We start from the raw sequence: 21,169 nt of genomic DNA, 5'->3' as shown, positions 1-21,169 counted from the left end.
AACTAAATTAGTCTTCCTCATTTGCAGATCAAGAGAGCAATTTTTGACTGCAAAATTTTTATCATTTTACTATCTGCTTCTAATTGCATATGTATTCTTCAACCTGAAGAAAGGGTGCCGTAACATATTGTAAGGGGCTATAAATAAAAAGGGGAGGAACATCACTGAAAAAGATTATCTCAGAAAACTTGGATATAGACAAAATACCAGATGCACATGGAAAAGACATTGAAGGTCAATCAAGATAATTTGAGTCTGATTCTGTTAGTTAGAAGCAGTTTCACATTGATCATTACTTTGGAAAAGTGAGTTTCTTGTAACATAAAGGAGGGACCAATTAAATTCTCCCCAAATTTAGGGGATAGCAGTTTCAATACCTTCCAGTTCATTTACTATTCCCAGACAAGTGGGAAAAATGTCACTATAAATCTCCACCCTATCTGTAATATAACCAGGTGTTTATAGTTATTCACTTCAGGCAATAGTTTCTGCTATTCATCTGCTGCTTCTGCCTATTTAATCACATTTAATATATCCCATTTACTCTCTTCTCTTCCCATGTGAAATTCCTCACAGGAAAATACAGTCAAGGAATGTTTGATGGACCTCCCTTGCATTTTATTATGAACCACCATTAAAACACTCTCAAGGACTGTCAATAGACAAACTAATACACACAGCAGGCTCAACCTCTTTTTCACGTGTCTTTTCTTTTGGTTCCTCTCTCCTATTCCTTTCTATCTTTCCTCTCAAGTTTCTGGTATGTTACTCCACAAGCAATAACATCAGCTACATGATCCTATACCAACTATAAATCTCAGAAATAAAGAAGTTCTCATCCCCCTTGTATTTCGTATTAGCCACAGGGCCCTTTTTCCAAGAGTTAGATTCTGACATCCAAGTTTAGCTGTATTATTGTGCACAATGCATGCTTTTTTGTTACTGATGTCTATACCCACTGTCCTCATAGGTAACAAGGTATGACAAACCAAGACCCGCTGTGGTCACTGGAAATAGAAAATTTAAGAATCAAGATTACCCAGCAGAGCAAACGCTGTGAGCAGCACACTTATCTGTTTGGTGCTGTTGCTGCAAGCCAATGAAGAGCAGGCATATCTAGGTCTGGGTAATTTTACTTTGGTAAGTCCATAATACAAAAGTCATTTCCAAACCAAAAAGAACTAGAAAAACATCCCAGCTTATTATTTTAAATTCAAATGTGAGATTCCAAAGGGAAAGCAAGCTTTCTGATGTAGAATATATCAGTATCAATAACTATATAAGTATTATAATCAGTAGGCTTTTGAAACCAGCCCAATTCAGCAGCTCCTCTAGGCATTTTTCACTTAACGTTGCATTCGTCTCACATGCTTAAATAGGCACACAATACAAAACATTTTTGTTTTACTTAAACATTTACGCTTCAGTATCTTAATGAACCAGAGCATTGGATCACATGATCACAGCAAAACAGTGATTCCAAGCTACTTTGTGCAACAGTCCCCTCCCAGATTACCTCTTCTGCTCACTCTGGCCCTCATCACTAGCCTGGGTACAACTCTACAATGGTAAGATTAGATGGCTTCTGGTAAAGCAAAATGTCTTGAACCTCAATCATCTCTTATCCTTTTTTTTAGGTAGCTATGCACTAAAATTTGGAATGCATTGTATCAAATTTACCAAAAATAAACAGGCATGTTTATTTTTTCTCACATTAAAAAATACCTATTTTTTTAAAAATTGCCTTTCTTCTCTGCTCACAAAGGTAAAACACACTGAAATTTATCATTCACAATTGTACATTCTGAAACATAACGGAAATAAGTAGTACTGGAAATTCACATACGTTCTTAAGCCTCCATTTTGATATTTACATGCTTGCTTCACTTCTGCTTACGTGAGTTTTGTACATCATAGTTACACTGATATTAAATCAGTAGGAAATGAATTTAACAAAACAGTAGATCAATAAAAGCACCTGAGGGGGTCTGAAAATTTTCAGAGGGAAAAAAAAATTGTATCAACAGAAATATTTGAATTTTCCATGAAAACTTCATCTAAGCAGGACTGGGAAGAATGGAATGCTAATGACACTGCTGTCTTAGAAGAGCGGTAGTTGATAGTCAGATTTCCCCCTCCACAATTTAGTATGCAGATCTTCTGCATGGTAAGACTCAAAAGCATCAATAAACATTGTATTAGAAGTGCTGTTATCTAATATGACCAGGTGGGAGTTACAGGAGCTTATACTAAAAGAAGTGAGCTGGGACAATGTTCTACCATTACAGTGGTTTCTAATAGAACAGTAGTTTTAAATAAAATCTATCATCACTATGTTTAACCTACTGTATTTTGTAGGTTTCTGCAGCAAGACAATACTGTTACGATTATCACCATTCAAACCAACGACATGCAATAATAAAAAGACATTTTCTGCAAAATGAGTAAAATAAATACCTGCAGGACTGCCAGCATTTTCTCCTTGATGCAGCTGAATACCAGCAGAATCTATAGAGTTTACTGTAACTGTCTGTAGATTTGGCAATTGAGCAGTGCTTAGACTAACTGGAGTTGACGTCAACGCCCCACCTGCTGCAACTTGACCAAGAGTGAGAGTCTGCACAGGGGTTAGAGTTATTTGTTGACCAGGTGCATTCTGAATTTGCAAGTTCTGCAAGTTCTGAACTCCTTGCACTTGAAATGTCTGCCAGGTTATCTGCCCAGAAGGGGTCACTGTTTGTGCCTGAATTAAAAAAGTTCCAGGATTCAGCTGCAGTTGAAGATTTTGAAGAGCCTGTTGAGATATACTTTGACTTGCTTGGACACCGTGGATTGTCTGTTGCGCAATACCTTGTACAATCTGGGCTTGACTGGTTGGCTGCTGAGACTCTTGAAGCTGTATGTGTTGTACAATTGGCTGTGCTGTGGAGACCTGAATATTCTGAGCCTGTGTGTCATCAGAGACTGATGTCTGGATGTAATTTCCCTGAAGATCAGAACTGTGAACTTGACCACTAGTTGTAGTCAAGTTGTTTGCATTTTGTTCCAATATACTTGAACTGTCTATGGTAACGGGCAATTGTGATGAAGATGATGTTGGCACAAATAAGTCATTATCGGTGGCGGTTTCTGTAATTTCAGGAGAAACTTGCTCACCAGTCCTTTCAGAAGTATCTGAACTATCCATGGCCTGTCCAGTATTTATCAAGTGCCCATCTGCATTAATGCCTGCTGTCATGGTTTGAGAACCACTGCCAAGTCCCAGAGAATCTAGATCAACACTATTGATGGGTACAAAAGTAATATTTCCTGGCAGTCCAAGAGGGACATTAGCAACTACTTGCGCTTGGCCAGGAAAAGATGAACCACCAATTGCAACTCCCTGAACCTGGACTTGACCAGACTGCGACAAGATATTCTGAATATTAGCTGAAGGTGTTCCAGAGGCAATGATGGTTTGATTAGAGCCAGGAATGATCTGAATTTGACCAGTTTCTTGATTTATACTGCTATTATCAGAAGAGGCTGTAAAGCCCAGTTGAACCTGCTGACCATCCGCTGTCTGGATCTGGGGTATTACTTGGTATTGTACGTTAGACACTGTACCATTCGATGAATCTGATCCTGGTGCAACAGAAAAGATTTGTTGATTTTGCAAACTCTGAATAGGAAGGACATACTGCCCACTTGAAGTTACTGTGGCAGCACCTGGAATCTGTACTATATTACCAGCTTCATCCTTTATAGTGGCAGGAGCTGCAGACAAGACCTCCCATCTATTTGGAGTTCCTGTTAATTGCACAGAAGCCAAATCCCCTGTCTGAATAAAAAGAAGAAAGAAAAGACAAAATTAAAACAAGAGACATACAGACTATATGCTAGAACAGTCATGCAATTCAACACTAGAGATTGACACACTACTGGACAACATGCAGTGCAGCCCACATGAACAGCAGCAACTGGATTAGAACTACGAAATACAGATTTTGTGAGTGAGCTAATGCCTAAGTCAGGGTAACCAACCTGTGGTTCATGAGCTGCATGTGGCTCGCGAGCAGGTCAAATGCAGCTCCTGTGCCATGGCTACGTCAGGTGACCAGCAGCAGGGTTATTCTGGTGTGGGGGCTGCTGGGTAATCCAAATCCCTGGCTGTGGGAAGAAGGGAGCTGGCAGGGGCTGCTGGAGCTGTCATCACCAGGTTACCCTGGAACTCAGCTACGCTCTTTACCTAGCCTGGGACCTATTGCACAGAAGTGGAGGAATCGCTGTGAAGCCAGTGCTGCCTGGAGCTCCGGGAGCTCCACTGCCTTTTGACTCCATGTTATATATGGTATAGATGGTATATATGCTGTGACTCTCAGCAGTATGGTGAGTGTTAAGAGCTGACTTAGTCCCACGGTTGGAAAGACTGGATAGCCTGGGTTTGAGTTATGCATAACACAAAGTCCTAGTATTTATAAGCTTGTATGAGTTACTGTTTCACTAGGGAAGAAGGCCTCTAAACTAAGGACTTTTACACTGAAATCATAGTTGGTTTAGTCATATGTATCCGTTAAGGGGAAAAAAAAAATTCTTAAAAAAAAAAAAATCTATCTTCATTAAGTTGGAACAATAGAAGAGGTCAATGTTTATGAACAGACCCCTGCATGGTTAAAGACTAAAGAACCTAAAGACTAATGGAGTATGCTTTTGTTTCTTATTCAGTAAAGAAAAGGTTAATTGCACTTACCTTTCTTTACCAAAGCAAGCTTTTTCAGAATAGAGTATTAAGAATTAGATTTAACATCCTGCAATGCTTAGCACAGATTTGTGTAGTCAACCAACTTGGTATTGTAAATAACCATGCATCTAAAAAAGATGTAGTTAATTTTCTCCTTAACTGTTTTACAACACTACAGGAAACCAATGGAATAACAATATTCAGCAACAAGTAACTAACTTGTCTTCCAACTCATTCAGCTCTGTGAAACAAATTTTGTCTCTTTGGCAGAGTCCACAGGACATAAAAAGACAAAAAAGTTCTAGTTTGGCCTTCTGCACTGATCCTGCGATCACTCCTGGTAGGGATGTTACCGGAGCATATTGCAGCTTCCTTCTGATGCTGCACTCCGACTTCCTTTAGAATAAAACCTGGATATGCGAAATACAGCACACAGCTTATTCTTCTCTAACACGGCACTGAGACTTAGCCAGCTTGAATGAATCTTGCGACGTGCATCCGAGTGAATTTAGTCCACAGTGTAGGCTGGGACTTTGCTAGTTTCACTTTCTTATCCTATTCTGAGCTGTGACACTAAAATGTTTACATGTACAAGAAAAATACTCTATTTAAGTCTGAGTACTTATTAAAAAAAATAGTTTTACAGTGCTTGGCAAGCTTCATTTCCAATAAGGAAAGACACGTCTTGATTCTAAATTCCTCTCAAGAGCTGTACAAATAGTAATTGTGACTAGAAAAAAGAATGCTATCCTTCTTTTGCCCTCAAAGTTTTATATAATTTTCAGGTAGTTTATTAGTAAATAGTTACAGCATAACCAGCACAAAACTAATTTTATGACCTTAACACTTCAAGGATCAGAAAGAGAAAAGGGAGTAATGGTAATTCCATTTTATTATTTTCTTTTCCTCTTATACTGATTAGCCTTTCATTTAAGGAACATATTTAAATCTTTTAGTCTTTCAAGCTTATAATTTATGAGATTAGAAAAAATATGTAATATTCCATATCACACCATCTTATCCAGAAAAAGGCATTTTCCTCTGCTACCACATTAACTTTATGGTCTTGTGTTTAATAGCATTTACACGTAGGTACTGGTTGCTGAAATGCTGCTAAGAAGTTCCTAACTACTCAATTCACTAGTATGTAAATACTTATTAAGTGAAGGTTTTATAAAGTATCAAAAGACCCATAAAAGCCATAGGTAAACTTCAGTCAGAAAATACCAAAAGCAAAAATATGATTGTTGTATGTTTAATGTGTGTCATTATTAAATAAATGTATAATATAATGTACTGATAGTATCTGTTAGAATAAGAGAGAAAGAAAAAGTAATGGGAACCATTACAAGTCTGATATAATTTCTCACTGATTTAAAACTACGTACAAGCAAATGTTGAATGTTTAAGCTATAACTGAACTGACCTAATATGCAATAGTATGCCTATGTTTACTCATACGTAATACATATGAGTATCCTTCACAGAAATAGTTCAAAAGGAATCTGTCTCCTTCACGATACGGAAATGACCTACATTATTCTCCTCCCCATATCACCATTCAATGGCCTTTGCCCTTTCATGTTGGGTACACATCTCTCCTCACCTTTTCACGATCTACTGAAATCTTCCCTCTAATCCTGCTCTGTAATGATTATAGCTCAATAGAGCCATTCTTTTGGTAGGTGCACTTATCAGTCCATAGAGAAGTTCAGGGTAACCATGCACATGGATATGAAGCTATTGCTACACGTAGTACATGAAATGCCTGTTATTCACATGTTGCTCTTACAGCTGGCTGTACCAGATGAATCATGAGGAGGGAGGGGCAGAAAGAGGGTGAGGCTTTCAAGAAGCTATCTGGCAGCTATCAAAATTACCAGTGCTAAAGCATGAAAAAACCCTGTATGGTAAAGAGTATCTGAGGATGACCTCTAACCTCAGCTGGTCATCAACCTGTCATAACAAGCTTGACTGTTATACCCTTTCTCAAAGTCTGCTTAGCTAGTAGGACATTTCTTGGACTTGTTTTCCTACTAAAAAGGGTAATAACCTAGATCCTCAAGCAATTAAACATTGTTGTAGTAACTCAAAGTTCTAGCAGTGAGGTATGAGCAGCAACATCTACAGCCCACTCACTCAGTGATCATTACAGCACAGTCCTAATAGACCAGAGTATGTTTGCTGTCTCTCAGCCATCCGTGCAAAATACTTAGAGGGTGGAGATAAAGCAACAGCTCTTTTCCTTATCAACTGATACTCAGACAGTAGTTATTTGGAAGCTGCTCCTTTAAGAGAAGGCTGGATGGTTGCAAGCCAAAGGCTCTGTGTCAAAAGGAAGGGACAAAGATCTGAGGAAAGTTCAGCATTAGCACTACTCAGCCAAGGAGGAGAGAACAGGAAGCAACGGGGAGTTCACTGGAAGCAGTATCAGGAAACAAGAGAAAGAGACAGGAACAAAGCAAAGAGAGTAGCTGGCACAAGGCACAGGAAGAATTAAAATCAAATGATAAGTCCACCTGAAGAAAGGTCAAGTACCACCAAAGAGTGGAAGCAACAACCGCTGTTCAGCCCGTCTTTTGATTCTTTAACAAGTGATGTATAATTTCCAGTGGGTAAAATAAAGGGATTTCTCTGAGCCAAAATTCTCATCCCTGAAGAATGAGGGATCATGATAAATAAAAATCTAATAATTGTCTTGTTCAATTTGGTTGGAGAAAATTTAAAAAAAACATTAAGTCAAATGTGTAAGGACACAAGAGAAACACAGAAGACAAAATACCTTTAAAAAGTGATCTAAACCATGTTTGAGGGATGGGACTTGGGCTGAAAAAAATAAAACATCCTTCACCAAAGTAAACTGGAAAGGGCAGAAACATCCCTGTAAGAACTGGTATATGTTGCAGGCACCTGCATTTCAACATGTCAAATGCAATCAACTGGACACAGTCTTCAGTATTTTATTGCTGAAGAACTACCAAACGTTCATCTGTGGCAGTCCGTTGTGGACTGTTTTTTGCTGCACTTCTCAGAAAGTCACTTTTGCCCCATTTATTCCTGGAGCAAAAGCATCAGCAAAACAAGCAGAGGTGTGCAGATAATGAGTCATGAGCTCCTAAACATTTAAAAATCACATACCTAATGAACAAGATTGGCCACTGCCTCATCCAAATTGTTGTTTTATGAAAGAGTGAGGGCTGAAATGCCCGAGTTTAATACCATATGTTTACCAAGCTACAATAAACTATCTGTGCATTCTTAGGTCATTACAAATAGAAGATAAAATGCACTTGCTTCAACTCTTTCATTAAGGCATGAGCTAATACGTTCTATCTGGTACTTGCCATAGGTTAAAAACATGTTCAACATCAGTCACTGTTGTTCAGCTGACACAAAGCTGCTTGTTAAGGCAAATTAATTCTGTTGCATGTTTCAGACCTCTGCCAATGAAGCCACTCAACTCAGAGAAATGCATTTGCCCAAATCAAAAGTTTAGAGAATCAAAGAATGTTTCAGAGAAAAAGTATTATCTGGGGCTGCTTAAAAATTTATTTTAAAAGACAACTCCAATCTGGTGAAACATTTAATTGTGTCTATGTCTTTTTGCTTGAGATGGACAACTGGACTCAAAACTTTAATAGCTTGTTTTCAATCAGCAGAAGTTCAGAACCCATTTAAATTAAGACAATACAATGTCCCTGACATTAGCAGAAACAAGAAAGCTGCAGTATTGAGGAATGAGACATGGCAACAAGGAGGCATTTTTAAGCAGGTTGTATGTAACTTCATTTGTTTATTAATCATTAATCTATATATGTGTATTAATCTCTCTATAACTCCATGCCAAACTAGAATTTTGCGTTGAAGTTTGTGTGAAATGGTTCATTTTGCTCATGCCTTCAACACAGGTGCCAAAGGCTATACCCAATCATCAGGAAGGGGAAGAAAAAGGACCTGAGACGTCAAACTTCATCTTTGGGAATGCAATGGAGTGAATAACCTTGAAAATAACCTTGGGGGGAAAAAGAAAAACCCACCTTCAAATAACCTTGAAGAAAGAAAAAAAGGTGATCAGAAGTAGTCGGCCTAGACTTATGAAGGGGAAATGATGCTTAATTAACTAACCTGACAACCTTCTATGATGAGCTCACTGATTTGGTAGATGGGGCTAGGCAGGGGATATTATTTATCATTATTTTAGTCAGACTTTTGACTCTGCCTCCATAACATGAGAAAAAACTTCTTCCCCCCCCCCCCCCCCCCATAAGACTGATAAAACACTGGAACAAGCTGCCCAGAGACGTTGTGGAGTCTCCATCCTTCAAGATATTCAAAACCCACTGGACACAGTCCTAAGGAATTTGCTCTCATTGACCCTGCTTTGAGCAAGGAGGTTGGACCAGACAATCTCCAGAGATCCATACCAGCTTCAACTATTCTATGAAGTCTTACACTTCTTACTAATGTTAGAACATCGGGGAGAGAACTTTTTTGTTTATGTTGTCTTTAAATATGGAAATGTTTTAAAACATGTATTTTCTTACTTTCTCTAAAACTGTAAAGAGAAATAAAACAAATTTTTTTAAGAACATCCTTAAAGCACCTGTAAAAGAACTTCTACACTTGGTTCTGATCCAGCACTAGGAATACATAATTGGAATGCAAAAATAAAAGAACATTTTAAAAGATGAGCTTCTGGGGGAAGCATACTGTTAGGCATTACATTCTACCTGAAACTTCTCTGTTTTGCAAAAGTATAAAACAGAAAGAAGCAAGACAATCCCAGGCAGGCTTTTCTAAGGTGGCTGAATACATTCTGGTGCATCTGTTCACATCCAGAAGGTATATCATCACCCATAAAGGAGAAAATGGATGTCAGAATAACTTTGAGCTTCCTCAAAACCATCATATAGGCCAAAGAGCTGAGAAGTATGGATAACTCTGACATGTGGCATTCATCCATATTTTTGCCTAGTGGAAAACATGAAATTTAAAATGCCTTCATATTTCTCTATCCTATAAGCACTATTATTAGTTTCACCTAAACTGAGGTTAAGCTAGTTGCACGTCAAATGCTTAAAGTAATGTTCTGAGGCATAAACAAACTGGAATTCCAGATTTTCGTTAAGTTCTGTGAAGCATTGATACTCAATTCTAAAGCTCAAGATATGCCAAAGCAGTTTTGTAACACTCCAACCTTTATTTGTAAAAGACAAAAACAAATGCTTTGTCTACAGCAGAGAAATGATACTCATCTTCCCCACACTGCTAATTATTAACCTCTTCAAATGTTTTCCACATATTGTTGGTAAGCAACAACATAAATAAAGCATTCCCCCCTGCCTTTTTTTAAAAAAAAAAAAAAAAAAAGACTAAAGAATCAGTGCAGCCTGCAGCAAACTAGATGCAACTACACACCACAATTGGGGCAGTCATCTCTGACAGCTCCCATTCTTTGGCAGCTGTCAGAGCCAACAGCTTTCTCAGCCAGCCTGCCACTTCTCTCAATTCACCCGCCTTCCAGTCCTCCCACCCTGCACTCCCATCAGTCTTGCACTGTCTCCTCACTTATCCCAGCCATGCCCAGCACAACCACAAGAACGGCCCTTGGGAGCATGACAGTTCAAGAGAGCACATTTAGTTTTGTGTTGCAGTGAAGTAAAAGACCATAAACAACTGGTTATCATCTCAACTTTGTAGCTTCTTAAACAATCATCTGATCATGCGACAACCATACAACTCACCATCAAGACTTTGTTGGACCTAATTTTATAATGTTTCCTCTTTTTTTCTCCCCTATGCATGGCTCTGCCACCTTCTGCTTTGCGTCTCCTTTTCACCTAATGCTAAAATCTTTGCAGGTGTTTAAACTGGAATGAAACTAGAGTATTTTAACTAACTGAAAAAGAATCCTAAATATGAAAGTTTAAAGTAGAATTATTAGTCAATGATAAACAGTGAAAAAGCAAGACCCAAACTAAAACTTCTCAAACTTTAAATTCCCAAGAGAGGGAAGGACATCCAGAGAGAGGTCAAAACATATGAGCTGCCATTCTAGGACAGGCAGTAGCGCATACCATCCCAGCAAGGCTTTCATACATGCCAGCCAGCAGCAGTATTTGAGGGGAAGTTTCCATGGCAAGCATTTGAACCAACCATGGATGCAGCAGTACGGCGACCAAAGAAAAGATTCTCAGGTAAGCAAGCCACAAGCTCAAGGCCATTTACATTAAAACCAAACACCAGCAAGCAAAACACAAAGCACTGGTGTCAAATGATCATAGGCAAAATAAATCACGGTGTCAAAGTTTAAGCTGAAAGACTGCAATCTCAGCAGACAAAGACAAGATCAGCAGTAATGCCTGCTAGTATTTTGTCATCCAAAAGTAAATATAGCTCTAACCAGAATCCCAGGCCAAGCTGAAAACCTTGTGGACTAGAGACACCCTGCATAGTTCATTGACAGAACGGAAGAGAGAAAAGGGTTGAGTTTAGCTCTGTCAACTGTTTTCTTCACTTCCTTTCCATACCAAGCATTTGCCACATTCATTAGTCTTTTTATTTCCACACTAATCCTTTCAGTGGCATAAAAGTGGCTACCACTCAAACAGCAGGCTTGGATTGAGATACCAACACAGAATCATAGAACAGTTTCAGTTGGAAAGGACCTCTGAAGGTCATCCGGTCCAACCCCCGGGCTCAAAGCTGGGCCAACTAGATCACAGCAAACACAATCACATTTGCTCCAGCTCTTCCCCAAATCCCAGACATGCAATATTCCCTGCATTCCTATGGGAGTTTTGTTGTTGCTGTTGCTTTTAAATCATACTCCTGGTCTCTTGGGGAGCAGCTGCAGCATATCATTTCAGCCAGGAAAGCAGTGTGCAATAACTGGCTAGCCTAGCAGACTGGCTCCAGCCCTGCCAGTTCTTACCAAGCGAATGTCAGTAAAGCATTAACAAAAGAACCCCAAACACACAGCACCACTACCCTTGTACATGCAAGCTCTTCAAATGCTTCTAAAAGGAAAAACTTAGTTTAACTTCTACTCTCCACTTATATGGCTTGGGAGTTCTACCAGACGTTCAGCAGTCAAAACTGCAGTCCAGGTATAGAAGATATTGGGAAAGGACTGACTCCCCATCACTACATTTAACACCATGACTCACAGACAGATATCAAACTGATTCATCTATGCTCCTAGGAAAGGGATGAGCATCACAAACCCCAGGAAGACACTATGTCTGTGTCCATGCGTATAGATTTCATTTTCTGTACAAGTTATGAGGGACCTACAATTTAAGCCTTTTTAGCTCATCACTCCTTCTTCCACTCTTCATTAAGATACACTCAGGAGACCAGGAAAAAAAATCAAACCACTTTTATTGCACTAAATCCCTTTTGGCATTCTGGTTTTTTTACAAAGAATGTATTTCAGGGACTTTAGTCCCTCCCCTCTCTTTATTAAGGTCATCTTAATTAACTCCACTGTCTAGTTCAGCTACTGTAGGTATCTCTTCCAATTTATATTTAGTTTCCACCCAAAATATTCTGAATCATTCAAGAGCTATGTTGTAGGAGTGTAAAAATTAGCAGAATGCTATAACCTAACTCACAGCAGATAGGTAGGAGGGGCCTATCTGCATGTACGAAAAGTAGTGAGTGAGTTTATATTCATATTTAGTTTTAACTAAGATTTTGGCTTCTCTTGAATTGCTTCCACCCTGCCCTGAAAAGCCCCTTATACATAAATGTAACAACAAATGAATTTAACAAGAATAAAGAAGTACTATTTCAAAACCGCTTTGCCCACGTTGAACTATTAGGATCCGTTCATCCTGTACTTGCACTCTAGTACCCCATCAGACCTAGCACTGCTCATGCTGAGGGATCAACCCACCCTCAAGGTGCACAATTCCAGCTTTAAAATGAGAACAACCTTAAAGTGGATATAGGAAAGCAAGCTATCTTTTAAGCATCATTCATTTTTCAATTCTCATGTTTACGCAAGAGACAGATCCAACATGCCACTTTTCAGCACTGCATGCATCTGGTATTATGAAACAAATTTTAGAGATATCAGGCACTTAACAATGTCTAGAAAGATTTTTTAAAAGTGTACTGCTTAAGAAAATAAACAGGTTCAGCAGAAAGGACATTTGAAAGGGGGTCAGAATATTAATATATTTTCAAGCTCTGTCATTCATCTACAACTTGCTGCATGACCTCAGACAACTATTTTGCTGCAGCTTCCCTTTATGTAAAGTAAGCTGAAATGCACAGACAAAAAGTATTTTAAAGTGTAGCACTCAAGCATTTAGTAAACTTGACATTATCATTAACATTTTGACATGTTAAAAGCTTGCCAAAGCCACTTCATCCACCAGTACAACGCTTTGCAGTTTTCCTATTTGTAGGATCCTAAAAACATACAAGGCTGTTGTACAGCAAGTTTAAAAAACAAGACTTGCTTTAAAATAAAAAAGTAGATTTTGTTTCTTGTTTTAAAACCCTTTTTGTAATAAAAACCCTAAACAATAAATCAGAGGTAATATATGCGGTTTCCCAAGGACTAAGGCCAAAAAATACTTCATCACGTCGTTTTAAAAGGTATTCTGGAACTCCCTTTTAATATACCCATATTTTTAGCTATCAGTTATTTAGAAATGCCCCATCTCTTTTAACTTTATGAACATATGCCAACAATAGAGTTTAGCTAGACCGATTAAGGAACATACGAGTTTCCATTAGGCTTTTGTTATGGAGATGGTTAAACTAGCTTCAACAAGAATACATTTCTAGTCTGCAAGATCCATCTCATCACACAAGGTCCCAAGGTCATCAAGGCTCCTTTCGGAGCCGACAGCGCATGAGAGATAAGGCCAGAAATTCAGTTTGCAATACGAGGGACTGCATGATAACTGCACCAAGAAAAAGCAGCGTCGATACAGGAAGCAGCTTTCCACCACCGCGTTCGCTTCTAAACAGCCATTTTACTTCTAACTGCATCCTTCCCCACAGTCAGCCTTCATTTTGTGTTCCTGCCCGGGTGCGCGGATCCAGGCTGACAGCTACGGAGAGGATACCGGGGGTGCGCTCAGGTGGAGGTGAGATGCCTCCCAGCCTCGCCGGGTGCCGAGCGAGCCGCTCCGGTGCCAGGGCCGGGGGAGGGAAGATTTCCCGCCTGCCCCCGTTTTTGAAAGTAAATGAAGGCGCCGCTCCCAATGGCGGGGGAGGGGGGAGCTAGGCTCCCTCCTCCTCCCGGGAGCCCGGCTCCTCCTGGAGAGGCAGGGGAGCCCGGGGACCCCTCTCCTGGCAGGTCGGCCTTGCTATCGTCCCTCCCCCCGGGCGGGCAGTGCCGTGTGTCCCGTCCCTCCCCCCGGGCGGGCGGGCTGGCTGGCTGTGCTGTCTCTCCCCCCGGCAGGCCGTGCGAGAGCGGCGGGGCGGGCACTCACCGCTCCGGCAGAGTGAGAGGCAGCGGCGGCGGCGGCGGCCTCATCCTCCTCCGGCGACGGCGGGCCGATCTTGCTGCAGGTGGCCGCCAGCAGAGCGAGCGGTGACGGCTGAGCGTCCTACCCACAATGGGCGGGTTCAGGGAGAGAAAGTGGGTGGCGGTTAGTGCGGGACAGCGACCGGGCTCCTCGCAGACGTGCACACAGGAAGCGGCGGCGGCGGCACCGGCTCCCGCACCCGCTCACAACGTGTCACCCGGGGGAGGGGGGGAAGGGGCCCGGCCGGGCCTGCGCTTACCTGGGGGGCAGCCGCCCCGGCGGAGGCCGAGGCGGCGCCGTTGCCGTGCTGGAGATACTCGCTGTGGCTGCTGCTGTCCACGTCTAAGGCAGCCATTTCCTCTTGTTTCACGGGCTTCTCGGGAGCTGCGGGCACAGCGGGGAGGGGGAGGGGAGAGTCACTGACGGGAGCGATCACCCCCCTCCCTCTCCCTCCCTCCCTCTCCCCCCCCCCTAACCCCAGCGCTCCCCCCGCCCTCCCGCACGGAGCCCTCCTCCTCCTCCTCCTCCTCCTCCCCGTGCTGCTGCCCCTGCCCCTCTTCTCCCTCCTCCCCCTGCTCCTCCTGCTGCTGCTCTCAGTGCCGCTCTCGCCTCGCTCGCACACGGACGCTCCAGGGCCGGAGCGGGGAAGCGCAGGGCCGGAGCAGGAGCAGGGAGCCCCGCGGGGCGGCTCGGTCGGTGCGTACGTACCGGTCATGGTGTGAGTGCGAGCGGCCGGCTGGCTGGCTGGGCGGGAGGCAGGCAGGCAGGCTGGCTGGCTCGCACACAGGCCCTGCTGGCTGGGGCTAGGCGGCTGCTGCCGGGGACATGCTTATTGTGCTCACGGGCTGAAGCGGCGGCGGCGGCCCGAGCCTACTCCGGGGTTTTTTTTCCTATTTTGATTGACGGTGCGGGAAAGCCGAAAGGTGGGGCTTGCAGCGGGAGAGGGGGCCCGGCCGACACCGCCGCCCGCCCGCCCGCCTGCCAGCCCGGAACTCCCGCCTACGCCCGTGCGCGCGCGCTCATTGGCTGCGCCTCGTAGCCACCGCCGCTCGCACTGGCCGCCCGGCCTGCCAGTCACTCTCCAGGGGCGGGGGGGGCGCCCCATGCCGAGGCGGCTTCCTGTTTGCTAGGGCTCGTGCGAGGAACAATGAGCGGGACCCGCCGAGAGCCCGCGGCCTGCTCCGGTCCTGGCTCGCGCGGCCCCCGCGCCGCGGGGAGGCGGCCCCGCCGCCGCGCTTACCGCGCCGCTGCGCCGGGACGACGCGGCCCGCGGGGCCTGCCAGCCCGCCCGCGCCGCAGGGGTCAGCGCAGAGCCACAGCTGCGCGGCGGCGCTCTCCTTCCCCCGTCCCCCCCCCCCCCCCAGTCCCCCCCGTCCCCCCGCCGCGCAGGCGGCGCGGTGCGCGTGTGCCCGGGAGGCGCCGGGCTGGAGCCGCGCTGGTTTGAAATCTCCCTGGCGGGGGTGTCAGTCACGGCTGGCGACAGCCGCGGCTCCGGGGCGGCGGCCGAGCTGCGCCCTGCCAGCAGCCAGCGCTGCCTTTGCCGCGCTTTGTCCCCGCCGGCGCTAAGATGTCGGCGCGCCGTCCCTAGGGGAGCCGGCCCGCCCGGGCAGGCCCTGCTTGGCGGCGGTCCCGAGCCGCCGCCGGGTGCCGGAGTCCGCAGGGCAGCCCGCCCCCTCCTGCGGGACGGGGGATCCGGGTCAGCGCCGGCCTCTGTCCGGCGGCGGCGCGGCCCCGGGAGCCACACCTCAATGGCCGACCCCGCGGGCCGTTGCATAAGCTTTCTGGCCGCGGCGGGCTCGCACCTGGCTGACCCGGGCGGGCTAAAGCTGCAAAGCTGTTTTGCCTCTTCGGTAGAATAAAACCCGTCGGGGATAAGGCCGCGAGTAAGATTTTTAATGTGAAAGCATGCTCTGCTCCGAGCTAGGCAGCCGAGCCTTGGCATAAACCGAGTATTTGTGCCAGCAGGTTTTATTTTAGTCATATTAAGGGGAATTAATAAGATCTCGGTGTCAGTTCGCTGCTCTGTCCCTCACGTTACGCAACACAAAGGAAACTGGGAGCTCTCGGATTGCTAAACCGAGGCAGGAAATATGTTTAAAGCATTATATAAGTATATGGTGATGCTGAAATGGTTATTAGTGGGGCCTGTTTCCCTGCTGCGCTGTGTAACTCGTGAGGGGTTCCTGTAAAGGGGAGCAACTTTAGCTTGGCCTTTCCTCACGTCTAAATGCATGCACAGGGTGATGGGACAGCGCATAGGCTAAGGGCAGTGATTTTGACCCTTGTAACTCCCCCGGTGAATTAGTTTTTCTTGGTTACCTTTCATGTGGTGTTCCAGGGAGTCTCTGAATGAGGCTGAAAGGCATTGGATTGAAGAACTCAAACCTACTTTCCTGTTGCAATATCTAACATAATTATCAGTGAGAACTACCTAGGAGATACAGAGAGCATGGTGTCTCACATCTCCATAGTTGTGCTGAGCATCTGAAGCCACAGGCCGGCCAGATAAACCCATGGAGAAGTTAGTAACTAGGACACCTAGAAATACAGTCAGGATTTTCAACAGCCTCTGAGCAGAGAATAAACAGTGCTTTTTTAATCAGTCCAGCACTATGACCTTGCAGTAACTGCCCAGGCTTTGCCTAGAAACTATTACAGAACAGGAAAAAACAGGCTGAGAAAATGTGACTGTAATATCGGGAAGTTACAATGGAGGTACACTGCAGTATCTATCTCCCCCATCAGTGGAAGATTGCTTTTACTGTGTGATGTGTAGTCTTATTTTAAGCCCATTTACTTTTGCCAGTATGTTGAGAGTCCCTTCAGGTGACTTTTAGTAGTAAGTTGTAAATTAATCCCAAAGCTATTTGTCACAATTCATTTTTTCAAGGGTAGTAAAAAAAAAAAAACAAAACCAACCCCAAACCAAAACCAACCACTTCTGTTTTTAAAATGTCTATATTTGTTTACATAGTCTCTTGTGATTCTACTTTCGAATCAGTTGTTGACAAGTTAAATAACATATCGATAGAAGAGAGGAAGCTTTTTTTGCAACTCATTATTTTTACTGTAATAGAACACTCTGAGAAGCAATAGCTGTAACTAGGAACAGAAGTCACGTTTCTTTTGACATAATATAATAATGTCAATTTTTAGCCAGTAAAAGCTAGAATATACAACCTCTAAAAATGAGTGAGTACATATGCAAAACCAGATTTTAGAAGAAAAGTGAAGATGTAAGATAACATGATCCAGAAGACTACTGTACTATCTAAAAAAAAAAATAGTCTTCTACAGCTGGTATAAAATCTGCAGGTTTTTTTGCAATACCAGAAGTTGTCGGCAAAGTGGCTGATAGCCTGTGATCCTGGAACCAGAACAGTTACAGATGACTTTGGACTTCTGAACCTGGGAAGTGGTTCATTTAAAGATTGATCTGTAAGATAAATAATTCCTGTTCCTATGCTGGGAAGGTGAGAATGATATTAAAAAACTGGCCCTTGCTAATTAGCAGGGTATTGCCAAACCTTGTCAATGGCATTTTGCTTTAGGAAGATCATATTTGTCTAGGACTAAATATGAACATTGGTCTTCTACAATTGGATGTATGTTGAGAGCTATATGACTTCAGTGAGATGTTGTCAATAGAGTGGTTTACCTGTATGGATCTGATAGTAGGCTTGGGACAGAGCCACAATGTGTTAGGACAGAAGGATTTGAAATATCATTAGTGGGTTTGTTTTCATATATTAAGGAGTTTTTCAGTACTCAGATGTAAATAGGCCTCACAACACTAGTTGAGGACTAACTTTTTCTAGTCAAGTACCTAAAAATTAGGGGGTCACCATGATGGTAACATTCAGATAAAAAAAGAAGCAAAACAGAATATTAATAGACTATTAAAAAGTAAGATAAATTACAGAAAGTTGCATAAACAGTATGCTCTTAAAAAAGGGGTGTAAAGAAGCAACTCCATCAGAAAAGTTACATAGAAATTGGTAATAAAAATAAAGTGGTTTTATTTACCACTCCCCAGTGGAGATTAAGAACACAAGAAGCAAAAAAAAAAAAAATCTAGGAAAAAAGGAATTGAGAAAAGACACTATTTATAGCTTTTTTGCTTATCGATATACTAGCATCAAGGCGTTTGTTAGAAAAATCCTGGACGTATCATGGAGAGTATTCTATCCGTACCGGATGGTAGTGCTGTTAGGCGGTGGTCTTTCTGCTGAGTTAGCACTGTGCCGATATCCCTACAGAGATTGAGCTCCATGCCCAATTAGAGGAGCCATTGTTTCCTCTTTCTTGAGATTACCCACCAGATGTACTGTATCAGTATGTGAGCTGAATAAACTAACCATGACCAGTGTATTATTAAAGAGCCTTGCCTCTGTAAGCCCTTGCGTCCTGCTTCAAGGCTGCTTGTGGTAAACTGCAGGTCCTGCCATGAATTCTCAATCCATTTGCTGAAAATGCGGTGTTGTAATTTGAGCTACGTAGATACAGTGAAAGCAACACTGGCCTATACGTAATGAGAATACCTCCACCAGATACCAAAACGCAGCTATTTTGGAACAGAGATGCAACCTTTGCACTAAGTAGCAGTGGAGTTCAGGAGAGGAAGTGATGCCTACTGGCTTCTGATGAAACGTCAGGGAAGGTTTTGAAAGATGGAATAAGATGCAAATTGGAAAGAATGCTAAAACTAATATCTACACTCTAGTTCGGTTGTAAGCTCAATGCTGCGTTTGGCCACTGTAACTTATATCATTGGTTTAAGTCTTGGAGCTCTGTGTCTGTGAGGATATCAGTTTAGTACAAGTTCAGAAGGAAGCGCACCACCTAACACAACTTCCATCCAGTACAGTGCCTGCTGTACTTGGATATGTCTTTTCTGTCTGTATACTCCTTTGGAACTTCTGAGTTATGACATATTTCTGTCTTTAGTAGTCCCTTTGATTGGTGACCCTGCATTTATTTAAAGGAACGTATTATTTAAGGGTTGTCGGTATGTGGTCCGGTTCAGTTTTCACATCTGTGTTACTCTGTTCCTCTGTAAAGCGGTGGTTTTGCCATGCTGAAGCCTAGAATGCAACTGGACAAGATGGGCAGGAACGTGTTCTGTTGTGCGTTCTGTACTACTGGGAAAACTCAGATTCGGGTTGCTTTAGTTTGAAAGGCTGGGTTTAAAATGACATTGAAGAATCACTAGGGATTTGATTCAACAAGCTGCCTTAAAACACAGCCTTTACTAAAGGGACAACAAGCAGAATTATCTGTAAATCTCATGCCTGAAAAAGTAACTAGGACACAAAAACCCAACAATTCAGAGGAGTTATCCTCTTGAATTTGAGGTACCTTCCTTTAGTCATCTGTTTAAAATTTCAGTAGAATCTGGAGGACCATATGTTTTGATTTCTAAGTGCCAAACATTTACTTGGTACTAAACACAAGATAATTACAATGATATGAACCAGACCTATTAAACTTAGTAGTATTCAACTTCATTCTGGATTTTGGCCTTACTTTCCAATTTGTTTAAGTCTTAGCAGACAGGAAAAATAATCTAGCTACTAGTCCTAGGCATCACACTCTTAATTTCTGCGTCCTGTATGGGCCCATTTGCTTAAGAATATTGGCAGATCTTTACATAGCGCTGCAGGAAGGACTGACAAGTTGACTTGTGAGGTTTCTTGAGTCAACACATACTAGTTGGAGATAGTTGCATGACTTGAGTCCATCCACTTAGAAGCCAACAGAGAAATGATTCCTTGCCTGGCATAAAATCAGCAAAGAAGCAGCAGTGGTCAGAGAAAGGTGTTGGCTGGGATCATGTCGTCATACCCCAGAAAGCACGTCCCTATCCTGGGATGAGTAGCTACGAGAGCACAAGTTTTGCAAGGCGGGAGCAGGCTTGAGCAGTAGGTGTGGTTTGACCAGAAGCAGCTGAGCCAACCTAATAGCTCATTGACCTTGCCATAATTTAATCAACTTACACAACTGGCAGAAAACAAACCCTGCACAAATACAGCTCCCCACATTGCAAGCTAAATTGAGTCAAAGTAGACACAGTGAGGGACAGGGCTCCATAAGTGGGAGCAGACGAGGAGAGGTAGGATTCCCTTCAGCAGCAGCAAGTAGATTAATTCAGGGTGTCAGGCTTGCTAGACTGCACAGGAACTGGCTTTTGGCTAGCTTTGTGTAGAGTGCCTGTCACTAGCCCGGGATTGCTAGCCTCTAGAGGAGCATAAACAGTCCTCGAGAGCATCTGAAATTTCAAGGCATTTGTATAGTCCGCTGCACAAGTGTGATGGTATCCAAGTGTAACCATAGACAAATAATATTTATTAAAAGTGAAATTGGATTTTGGAAGAAAAATTTTTCTTTTTTAAATGGGAAAACAATTCCAAAAATACTAGTTCCTGCCTGAAACAATGCCATTAAAGTGAGGTCAAAGAGAAATCTGTGGTACTTGGATCCAGCTGTTAGCAGAGGAGACATTTGATTCCACGTCCAGTGGAAGCTGTTGACAGGGTAAAGAAAGGCCTGGCAAAGCAATGGACAGCACAGCATTCACAGCAGGAACGTGCCAGCTCCAGCCACTTTCTGCACTTGACTGGACGTTTGAGACACGTAATGTAGCCACAGTAAGAGGAAGAACTTGTGAGTAACTAACTACTCAGTCTGCACACAAATCCAAAGGCTGTGACTCTTCACCAACACAGATGACAGATCTTCAAAGAATGAGGCCAACAGAAGGTCTGTCCAAGCTCTACATGTGCCAATGTGTGAGGACAGTCCTCTGGAGCATTGTTTCTGGCCTAGTCAGTGTATTTATGATTTTTTTTAAGCAATTAGGACAAAACAAGTCATGTTCCCTTTTAGTCAGAAATTCTTCCTCGTTTGTTACAGCTGCAACTCTCCCTGGGCACTATATTTTTGTGTATTTTGTAAATTG

The 21,169-nt window shown here is 43.1% G+C and overlaps 1 protein-coding gene and 1 long non-coding RNA gene across 3 annotated transcripts in view; one reads left to right on the top strand and one right to left on the bottom strand.

The window, feature by feature from the left end:
* The window catches only part of SP3 (Sp3 transcription factor), a 37,913-nt gene extending 22,519 nt beyond the window's left edge, over nt 1-15,394 (bottom strand). Inside the window, exons 1-5 of one of the 2 annotated variants that reach the window (XM_075756629.1) lie at nt 14,920-15,394; nt 14,471-14,595; nt 14,176-14,292; nt 3,730-3,820; nt 2,458-3,624 (exon numbers count right to left, since the gene is read on the bottom strand). In XM_075756629.1, coding sequence (XP_075612744.1) covers nt 2,458-3,624; nt 3,730-3,820; nt 14,176-14,292; nt 14,471-14,595; nt 14,920-14,926 — 1,507 coding nt within the window. In that variant the 5' untranslated portion in view covers nt 14,927-15,394. Of the gene's footprint in view, nt 1-2,457; nt 3,821-14,175; nt 14,293-14,470; nt 14,596-14,919 lie in introns of both variants that reach the window. The other variant, XM_075756628.1, reaches the window with a different exon arrangement.
* LOC142602351 (uncharacterized) overlaps nt 14,594-21,169 on the top strand; it is a 40,160-nt gene continuing 33,584 nt past the window's right edge. Inside the window, exon 1 of the long non-coding RNA XR_012836078.1 lies at nt 14,594-14,907. This is a non-coding gene — a long non-coding RNA (uncharacterized LOC142602351). The remainder of the gene's footprint in view (nt 14,908-21,169) is intronic.

This window comes from Balearica regulorum, chromosome 6 (genome assembly GCF_011004875.1).
Source record: "Balearica regulorum gibbericeps isolate bBalReg1 chromosome 6, bBalReg1.pri, whole genome shotgun sequence".
NCBI lineage: Eukaryota > Metazoa > Chordata > Aves > Gruiformes > Gruidae > Balearica > Balearica regulorum.
Note: the sequence above shows the minus strand (reverse complement) of the source record. Positions and strands in the feature narration are given on the sequence as shown.